Source organism: Notolepis coatsorum (assembly GCF_963971535.1).
Source record: "Notolepis coatsorum genome assembly, chromosome: 1".
Classification (NCBI taxonomy): Eukaryota; Metazoa; Chordata; class Actinopteri; order Aulopiformes; family Paralepididae; genus Notolepis; species Notolepis coatsorum.
In genome coordinates, this window is record NC_140165.1 from 80,749,090 (window position 1) to 80,759,373 (window position 10,284).

Sequence of the window (10,284 nt, forward strand, 5' to 3'; positions counted from 1 at the left end):
GTTTGTAGAATGTGTCTGACTTGTTCCTGGGTCTGCACCTGGGTCACTATTGGAGCTCTGGTGCTCTGCAGCAGACATACTATTGGTTTCAACGAAGGGAGTGGTTACTTACATCATGTGTAGTACGCCGCCGGAAACTTAAACGAAGAAGAAGAAGAAGAGTCAGCTGCGTTTTAATATTTCGCGCGTGCAGCTTTTGACTATTATGCTTAGTTATGCCAGCCAAGGTCGGTCATTATCAGTCGGTCAGTCACCAAGGAACGTTGACGAAAGGCGGGACAAATGGCCGGAGCCTTGTCATGATGCAGTCGGGATATAGCCATGGCCCATGATGATGTCGGCTAGTAGCTAGCTTAGCTAAAGGCTATCTAGCGTTAGCTAACCTGCAGCCAAGATGAAGAGGATGGTCGTTTGGCAGATGAACTTCGTCAACTCCACGCGGTTGTCTCCATCCTCTTGGACGTTTGGTGAGTTTTTAACCTATTCTATTAACTCTATTCTATTCCCGCCGTGGACATCGCTCTCTCTCTCTCTCTCTCTCTCTCTCTGGAGCTAAACTGGCCGACTAGCTATTGTAGTACTACTAGTAGCTAACGGTGTGTGCCTGGTGTCAGCACCTGGCTGTATGTAGCCGCATAGCTTGCTTCTGCGTTAGCTAATGGTTAGCGATAGCCTGGTTGAGCTAACTGTTAGCCAGTTAGCTGTTTAGCTTCGACGTTAACTGCCGGCTGCGCTCGGCTGGGAACGTTCGTTTGATGCTATCAGTTAGCCTTGAGTTAGCTGTTAGCTTGTGCTACGACCATTGACATTAGCCGTGAGAATAGCAGGGGGTTCTGGCACTCTGACTACGACATCATCTTTGACAGAAGATGTAGTCGGGCCTGCACCATGACAAGGCTCTAGCAGCAGCTTATTTTTGTCCCGACAGCGAGAGGCCTTTCGTCAACGTGGAGACCTGTGTTGCGGCCTTTCGCCCTGCGTTCCTTGGTGCAGGTAAGATTAATGAAAATGTCATGACATTACCCCACTCTTCCTTCCTTCCCCTCTCGAATGTTTTGTTAATAACCATGTTTTTTTCCAGGCAAAACATATGCTACTTCACAACATTTGGAGATACGACATGTGCTGTGTGTGAATGTCTTGGTCGTTTGTGTAGCTTGGGTAGCGTTGGGCCGTTGGCCAAAGCTGTGTGTGGCCTGGTGTCACAGTACCTGGCTAGCCTATTTAGCTGATGTCGGCCATTGGCTCCTTGCTGCTTTGGTTTCTCTGGTATAGACCCTCTTCTCTTTGGATTTAAGTGTTGATCTTTGTCCTTTTGGATCTCTCATACATGCTCTCTCTCTAACACACACACACATGCTCTCTCTCTCTCATACATGCTCTCTCTCTAACACACATGCCTCTCTCTCTCTTTCTAACACACACAGTCTGCCTATGGCGGCCTTTCTCGATGGCTAGGCTGTGCTCGCTGAGTCTGTACATAGTCAAGGATCTTCAGTCACAGTGCTCAGGTATTCTGCCACTGTGTACTCTCTGTTTAGGGCCAAATAGCATTTCAATTTCTTTCCAATGTCTCTCTCTCTCTCTCTCTCTCTCTCTCTCTCTCTCTCTCTCTCTCTCTCTCTTGGATTTAAGTGTTGATCTTTGTCCTTTTGGATCTCTCATACATGCTCTCTCTCTAACACACACACACATGTGCTCTCTCTCTCTCTCTCTCTCTCTCTCTCATACATGCTCTCTCTCTAACACACATGCTCTCTCTCTTCTCTTTCTAACACACACAGTCTGCCTATGGCGGCCTTTCTCGATGGCTAGGCTGTGCTCGCTGAGTCTGTACATAGTCAAGGATCTTCAGTCACAGTGCTCAGGTATTCTGCCACTGTGTACTCTCTGTTTAGGGCCAAATAGCATTTCAATTTCTTTCCAATGTGTCTCTCTCTCTCTCTCTCTCTCTCTCTGTACACTGTATATTGACTGTAGAACGGGAGCTCTCTCTCGCTCTCTCTTTTGCTATATGTTGACTGTATCATGCCCCGCCTCGGGCAGCACTATTATTTAAGAATATGTTGACTGTATGAAAAGAAAAAAAAAAATATATATATATATATATATATATATATATATATATATATATTTTTTTTTTTAACCTTTTGGGGGGGGGGGGGGGGGGGGGGGGGGCTCGCGTTAAATCTCGCACAGGGCCTCGCATTTCTCCCAGGCGGCCCTGCACACGTGTTATGTACCATGAGCTTGATCACTCCTGTGTCACTGGGCATGCAGGTGAGGGCTGCTAATTAGCTAATTACTGCTGGTTAAAACCAGTCTCTGAGACACACATGCACTCTGACTGTGGCTAGAGGAGTGTGTGTTAACAGAGAGTTGTCACGTTCTCTCATTCTTTGTTCTTTAGTTTGTACCAGTAATTCATTGTTAGAGTAGTATTTTGAGTTAAACACGGGTTTTGGTGTCGGTTTGCACATAGGTTGCGTCCCTTTGAACCAGGGTCGTAACAGTTGGGCGCTCGTCCGGGATGAATTTAGAAAAAAATACCCCTAGAATTTGTTTGGTGTTTTTTTTTTTTTTTTGCATGGTGTGTCGTGGTGCTATAGTGTGGGTGGTGTTCGTTACATGTTGTGTAACGTGGGGGCTTGAGCCGATCATCAAACAGGTGAGTATGGCGTATTTTTTTGTAATTTGATGTGACTACTTAATGCTGTTAAAATATATAGTTTAGTGCACACCACATGTAGGTAGGGACATTATTTTCTGGTTGTTTGTTAGCTTCCTGTGCACCACATACTCCTGGGGCAGTCAGAGAAATGATTAGCACCATCTACTTGTCTTGTACCATACCATATACTTGACGGGTGGATGGTCAATATGATCTTTGGCTGGTAGCAGGTGTGGTTGAAGAGGGTTAGGTCTACAGGGCATTAGCTTAAGGGTAGGTAGGATAGGGGGCCAGAAAACACAGGATAGTGTTTTTTAGGGTAGACATGTGGTGGGCCGTTTTGACTGCAGTTTAGATGTAGAAGCGTAAGTAGTCATATCAGGTTATAAGGGGCACCTGTTTAAATTTGTTTGTTGTATTTATTTTGTTTGTTTTGAGTGTTTGGATAGCCTACCTGTTAGCACCTGACCTCCTGCGCGTATGACACATCTATTTATTTCAGGGTGGTTGTTTATTTAATTTTTTTTTGCAAACTAGAAAGGTGCGCTCAGTAGAGCACACATTTCCACCGCGTCTCCTTATGGTTATTGGTATTGGCATTAGCATTCTTTATGGTTCTTCAGTGGTTCTTTGGTGGTTCTTCAGTGGTTCGTTAGTGGCTCTTTAGTGGTTCTTCAGTGGTTCTTCGTGGTTCTTCAGTGGGTCTCAGGTAATTTGTGTGTATGCTAGGGTGTTTTTGGTGACTTTAAAGTGAGCAGGTTGTGGCGCTGGTGCAGTGAAGATGGCTTCCATTAAGGATTTTGTTGATCGCCCTTCGCATGACATGTTGGAGAGGTTTTCCAAAGAACAGCTTCTGGAGCTTGCTGTGCACTACAAGGTAGAGCTTACTGCCAGTGAGAAACGTTTGAAACCAACTGCCTTGAGTGCTTTGAGGGTTTTGCTCGTTAGGGAGCAGGTGCTTGCGGCGAGGGTGGAGGAGCCTACTTTGTCTGACGCGTCTCCGCTACTATCTGGTGCGGAGGGTGAGTGGAGGCTTAGAGAGTTGGAGTTTAAGGAAAGACAGCTGCTACAAGAGCGTGAGGAGAGGAGAGAGGAGCGTGAGCATGAGCGTGAGCTTAAGGAGAGAGAGAGGAAAGAGGAGCGTGAGCGTGAGCTTAAGGAGCGTGAGCTTAAGGAGAGGAGAGAGGAGCGTGAGCATGAGCGTGAGCTTAAGGAGAGTGAGCTTAAAGAGAGGAGAGAGGAGCGTGAGCTTAAGGAGAGAGAGGAAAGAGGAGCGTGAGCTTAAGGAGAAACACATGTTGCTGGAGCACGAGCGTGCGCAGAAGGAGCTTGAATTTAAGCATGCTGCCTTGCAGGCGGGGGCTCTGCATTCAGAGTCGCGTTCCGGTTTTGATGTAGGCAAGAATATTAGGATGGTGCCTCCTTTTTTTGAGAAGGATGTGGAAAGGTATTTTCCCCTTTTTGAACGGGTGGCAACCACATTGAAGTGGCCTGATACAGCCTGGACACTGCTGCTGCAGTGTGTTCTTGTTTGTAGGGCGCAAGAAGCCTATACTGCTCTGTCCCTTGAACAAAGTGCTGACTATGAGCTTGTTAAAGCTTCCATATTGAGGGCTTATGAGTTAGTCCCCGAGGCCTATCGTCAGCGTTTTAGAGGTTATCGCAGGTCGGAGGGACAGTCGTATGTTGAATTTGGAAGAGAGAAGGAGAACCTGTTTGACAGGTGGTGCACCTCTCAGAAAGCAGAGTCAAGAGAGCAGCTTAGACAGTTGATTCTCCTAGAGGAATTTAAAAGATGTGTTCCTGATACCGTTTCCACTCATCTAAACGAGCGTAGGGTATTGAAGATAGGCGGCGCTGCTGTCTTCGCTGATGAGTTTGTGTTGACACACAAGTCCGTTTTTGTGTAGGACTACCGTGTTGAGTCCAGGGATAGGCGTCCTGTTCAGGGGGGCCGTTTCCCAAAACCTGTGTCTGCTAGTCAGTTAACTTCACCTCCTAGGCGGGGTGGTTCTGCTGGTGCATTCCCAGAATGGATTATATGTTTCTACTGTAAAGAGCCTGGTCATATCGTTGCTGGGTGCCCGGTGCTTGAACAGAAAAATTTCAGAACGGTGGCTCTGGTAGAAACCATATGCAGAACACCTATGCCAACGTTAGAGGGTGATGGGGAAAGTATCAAACGTGTGGACAAAGAGCTCGAGGTTTCCTCAAGATTTATGATGGATGGATTTGTTTCCCTGACTAATGAACTAGAGTCCAAACAGGCTATAACAATTTGGAGAGATACCGGTGCTTTTCAGTCCCTCATTCTGGAGGGGATTTTGCCGTTTTCAGAAAAGTCTTCTTTGCATTCCGGTGTCGTTGTTCGTGGCTTTGGAGGTGGATTTGTGGATGCACCTTTGCATGAGGTCACACTCAATTCTCCCTTAGTATCAGGCAATGTTGTTGTGGGAATGTTCTCACATTCCCATAAGAGGGGTGTCCTTCATTCTAGGGAATGATTTGGCTGGTGACAAAGTGTTGGCTACTCCAGTTGTAACTCCCATTCCTGTGGTTTCTGAGGTCCCTAATGAGCTGGCACAGAAACATCCAGGAGTGTTCCTCTTCCCTGTGTGTGCTGTGACACGGGCAATGTCAAAGGACAAAAGTGATGTTGTTGATACTTCGACTTGGGACATTACACTTAGTAACACATTCTTTGTTGAATTGAAAAGTGTACCTGTTGAGAATTTTGGAAAGCACACTGTGGATGTACCTCTGCATAATGATTCTCTTGATTGTGCCTTTGTGTCAGGCCCGGTGGTGAAACCAGAGTTGACATGCGTGCCGGAGAGGCATGTGGCAGGAGATGATCTGGCAGCGCAGTGTCTCAAGGTCTTCCCAGCCTGTACGGTGGCTGAGGCCACGAACTAATTGGAGGATGAGTGTGGGAAGGATGCTATGAGAGATGCTGTTGATTCATGTGACACCGTTCTAGTTGAAGAGGCTACAAGGCCTGACTTAGGCTGCCAGCCTTTCCACTGTAGCTCTATTGTCCCTGATGTTTCACTTGTGGGCAGGGATGGTCCCAGTATGTCAGTTGATGATTCTGACATTGATTCACGTGTTCACACTGATTCTCTGCCATGCACTAGGTGTGATAGTCAACCTAGTTACCTGTGTCCTGTGGAGCAGGAGCCGCCTTCGCGACCTGGTCTGATGAGTGGCAGCCATTTTGATCAGGACAATGTTATTTTGTGTGACGCCATTTTAGATGGTGTTCCAGACGCTTTTGTGACTGATGTATTGCCATGTTCCAGGGACGTGGGGCTGTACCTGAGGCGGTACATCCTACTCTGGATGTTCACGGTTTGCAGTATCCTGAACTGCCAATGCCAGGTGGGATGGATATGGGCGCTGTGGTGGTATCAGAGATCTATGGTTTTAGTTTTTCTGTGTTCTGTCCTGTTGAGCGCAGTGAGCTTAGTTCTCAAATAGATTTTGGTTTGCAGTCTATTTTTGACAGGTCGGTATCGGTGGAGGGGCCTGTTGAAATGGAGCTCATATATGATAAGGTCTTGGTTTGTCGATGGGGTCTTGTGCAATACTCCAATTCAGCCATTGGCAATTCAGCCGTTGGGTGGGGGGCGCTGTTGAGCGGGCCTGTGACCGGACCTGAAAGCGCCCCTGGCTCTGCGGCTCTGCAGTTGCCTACTGTTGGGAGCAGCACGGAGTCTCGACTCGGGACTTATTTTATTTGGAATATAATGACTGTATACGCAAAAGTAGCCTAGTTTTAAGTTAAAATATTATAAATCTACATGCCTTGAGGATGTCATTCTTTATATAGCCTGCCTATCAGGCAAAAAAATTATTCTAACGGAAACACTGATACCGTGATATATACCGTTACCGTCTATGCTTCAAATTATACCGTGATATAAATTTTAGACCATACCGTCCACCCCTAGCGGAACCTTTTGTGAGGTCTAGCTTGCCCGAGAGTCGGGACAGGGTTGTTTTTTGTTTTACACAGCATTGGCAAATGTTCCACAGTGGGGAGCATGCGACACGGTTGGTGGTCGTGTTCCACAGGGGCCGGCCCGTTATCGCTGTTGTGGTAGTGGCCCTGACAACTAATGGGTCACAATATTTTTTGTTTATGGGTTTGATGTGTGATGGTTGCCTCTTGGGCAACCATTTTGGTGGGGGAGGTGTTATGTACCATGAGCTTGATCACTCCTGTGTCACTGGGCATGCAGGTGAGGGCTGCTAATTAGCTAATTACTGCTGATTGGATACCTGCTGGCAGGTTAAAACCAGTCTCTGAGACACACATGCACTCTGTCTGTGGCTAGAGGAGTGTGTGTTAACAGAGAGTTGTCACGTTCTCTCATTCTTTGTTCTTTAGTTTGTACCAGTAATTCATTGTTAGAGTAGTATTTTGAGTTAAACACGGGTTTTGGTGTCGGTTTGCACATAGGTTGCGTCCCTTTGAGCCAGGGTCGTAACAACACGCAAGGCCACAGCGGGCCAATGACTTCTGAAGTATAAACAAACTATACTGCTGTGACGATTTCTAGGCCACAGCGGGCCAATGAATTCATAATCACTGTAAAATATATATATTTTAAATGCACTCACCACACAACAGCCAAAGCAGTGACCGATCTCATCTTCCATTGAATATTGCAGCTTCCTACCTTAGAACACTGACGCCAGTCCAGCTGCAGCTGCGCAGGTATACGCATTGCCATTGCCAGGCATTCTCTGATTGGATTTCAAGGCTGTCAATCATTCAATCCCCCATTCAATGGCAAGAGCTTAGATGCACGGACCGGGCTTAGATGACGTTAATAGCCTATTTTGATTGGCTATTATATCATCCCGGTCAGCCCATGCAGGGAAAGTTGCACCAGAGTGATTGACAGCTAGCCATTACTGCAGCAGGCCTGATCAGAGAGCTCAGAACTGTCACTTTTGGCCATTTTTGAAGAAAAAAAAATTCATTGGCATTTTTTACAGAGGAAAACATTTAAAAAAAATATATATATATGTAAATTAATAATAATTATGAATTATGAGTGAATTTGTGTTTCACGTGTTGTCATGGAATAACCTCCACTGGTGTGTGTGTGTGTGTGTGTGGTGTGTGTGTGTGTGTGTGTGTGTGTGTGTGTGTGTGTGTGTGTGTGTGTGTGTGTGTGTGTGTGTGTGTGTGTGTGTGTGTGTGTGTGTGTGTGTGTCCTAGATGGGCCGCTCAGTCTGTGTCGGAAAACGGTCTCTGTCGCTATGGTAACAGTGTGGAGTGTTGCTGGGGCTGGAGGCAGTTGGAGTGGGGCCGCTGTCAACGTGAGTACTTATACACAAACACACACACACACACACACACACACACACACACACACAGTATACAGTACACACACATACCGTATACACACATACACACATATATACATACACACTAGGGCTGTCAACGAATATTCTATATTCAAATTCATAATCGAATTGTTAAAAAAAACATACATTCGATTGTAAAAATGTATATTCGAATTGTGTGAATTATTTAAAAAAATAAAATTGTATCCAATTTTTTACATTAAACAAGACAGCACAATACAGTAATAACAACAATTAAGGACTTCACATGACATAGTAACAACAACAACAACAACAACAACAACAACAACAACAACAACAATAATGACAACGGAAATAACAAACAATAAAACAAAACATAAAAATTAAATTGTGTTACCACAGACAATTTTTTTTTATAAATATGCCCAACAATAGATATTCGAATATAATCTAATATCATCCTTTTTTTAGAAGGAATATTCAAATGTCATTTTTGGCCAGTTTTGACAGCCCTAATACACACACAAACACATTTGCTGAATGAGTGTGGTCAGGGCTTCCATGTAAGACATGGAGTCGATACGCACGCAGGGGGTAGGGACACATTTTGGATCAGAGGTGACCTAAAGGTTAGAGAAGCAGGCTTGTGACAGGAAATATATGGCTCGGGGGAAGTGAGCAAGTAATGTTCTCACTAAACAGAAAAGAAGAGGACTTTTCTTGTGGGGTTCAGAGACCCTCAGGGTGCCTCCGAGTCAGGAAATCCCAGAGTCCTTCGGCTCTAGTTAGAGGCCTCTACACGTCGTCCACACAGTAGTTCAGCAGCTTTCTATTCACATCTGAAACAAACCTCCTCTTTTTACAGTTCCCTCATTAAAAGAGGCCTTCGTGGAAGGTTTGTGTCATCGTCTTTCTTCCAACATGGCTGCCTCTAACCATTGATGACCACTTTCAAAAGAAAATGCCTAACCTCTGGGAAATTATGACAATTTGGGTTAATTTCAGAGATTGTAAAATATGTGATATGTATGATAATGCTATGATATGATATAGCCTAATAGATATGACGATGAAGTGATATAATAATATATCACTTCAGTTATAAGCATTTGACATTTGTCATACACTTCAATGGTCTCTAGAATAATTGGCTTATCCTGTGTGTGTGTGTGTGTGTGTGTGTGTGTGTGTGTGCGTCTGTCTGTCTGTCTGTCTGTCTGTCTGTCTGTCTGTCTGTCTGTCTGTCTGTCTGTCTGTCTGTCTGTCTGTCTGTCTGTCTGTCTGTCTGTCTGTCTGTCTGTCTGTGTGTGTGTGTGTGTGTGTGTGTGTGTGTGTGTGTGTGTGTGTGTGTGTGTGTGTGTGTGTGTGTGTGTGTGTGTGTGTGTGTGTGTGTGTGTGTGTGTGTGTGTGTGTGTGTGTGTGGTGTGTGTGTGTGTGTGTGTGTGTGTGTGTGTGTGTGTGTGTGTGTTGTGTGTGTGTGTGTGTGTGTGTGTGTGTGTGTGTGTGTGTGTGTGTGTGTGTGTGTGTGTGTGTGTGTAGCCTATTGTCAGCAGGGATGTAAGCACGGGGAGTGTGTTGGTCCTGACAGATGTAAATGCCATCCAGGATACACAGGCAAGACGTGTAACCAAGGTAGGAGTGTGTAGGTCTGTCTGCTTGTCTGTCTGTCTGTGTTTGTGTGTGTGTGTGTGTTTGTGTTTGTGTCCATACATGTGTCTGTCTGTCTGTCTGTCTGTCTGTCTGTCTGTCTGTCTGTCTGTCTGTCTGTCTGTCTGTCTGTCTGTCTGTCTGTCTGTCTGTCTGTCTGTCTGTCTGTCTGTCTGTCTGTCTGTCTGTCTGTCTGTCTGTCTGTCTGTCTGTCTGTCTGTCTGTCTGTCTGTCTGTCTCTGGTGCAGCGTGTTACTACGTTATGGACCATGTATACTATCATCACTATTATTACTGACTGATTGAATCCTGCCATTCCACTACTATTATCACTATTATTACCATGTTCTATCACTATGTTCTATGTTCTATTTTTACCTCGTCTACCTGTACCCCATGCTGCTATGGCACATGCATTCCCCCCAAGGAGGTTAATAAAGGAACACTTGACCAAAACAATTGTAAGTAAAACATGTAGCAGTATACACAGACCTGATTCTTACAGAGAAGTGGGTAACCAGTAATCTAATGTATGATTTGAGTATTGATGAGTATTTTATTTCAATTTACGAGGGCGTAGGCCTACCCCTCTCTTTCTCTCTTCTCTCTCTCTCTCTCTCTCT

At 45.3% G+C, this 10,284-nt stretch overlaps 1 protein-coding gene across 1 annotated transcript in view; it reads left to right on the forward strand.

Annotated features, from left to right (window-relative positions):
* LOC311239686 (nephronectin-like) overlaps positions 1–10,284 on the forward strand; it is a gene marked incomplete at its 3' end in the record, with an annotated part of 37,612 nt that overhangs the window by 11,775 nt on the left and 15,553 nt on the right. Inside the window, exons 2-3 of the mRNA XM_084328090.1 lie at positions 7,905–8,005; positions 9,554–9,646. Of these exons, the coding sequence (XP_084184216.1) occupies positions 7,905–8,005; positions 9,554–9,646 (194 nt within the window). The remainder of the gene's footprint in view (positions 1–7,904; positions 8,006–9,553; positions 9,647–10,284) is intronic.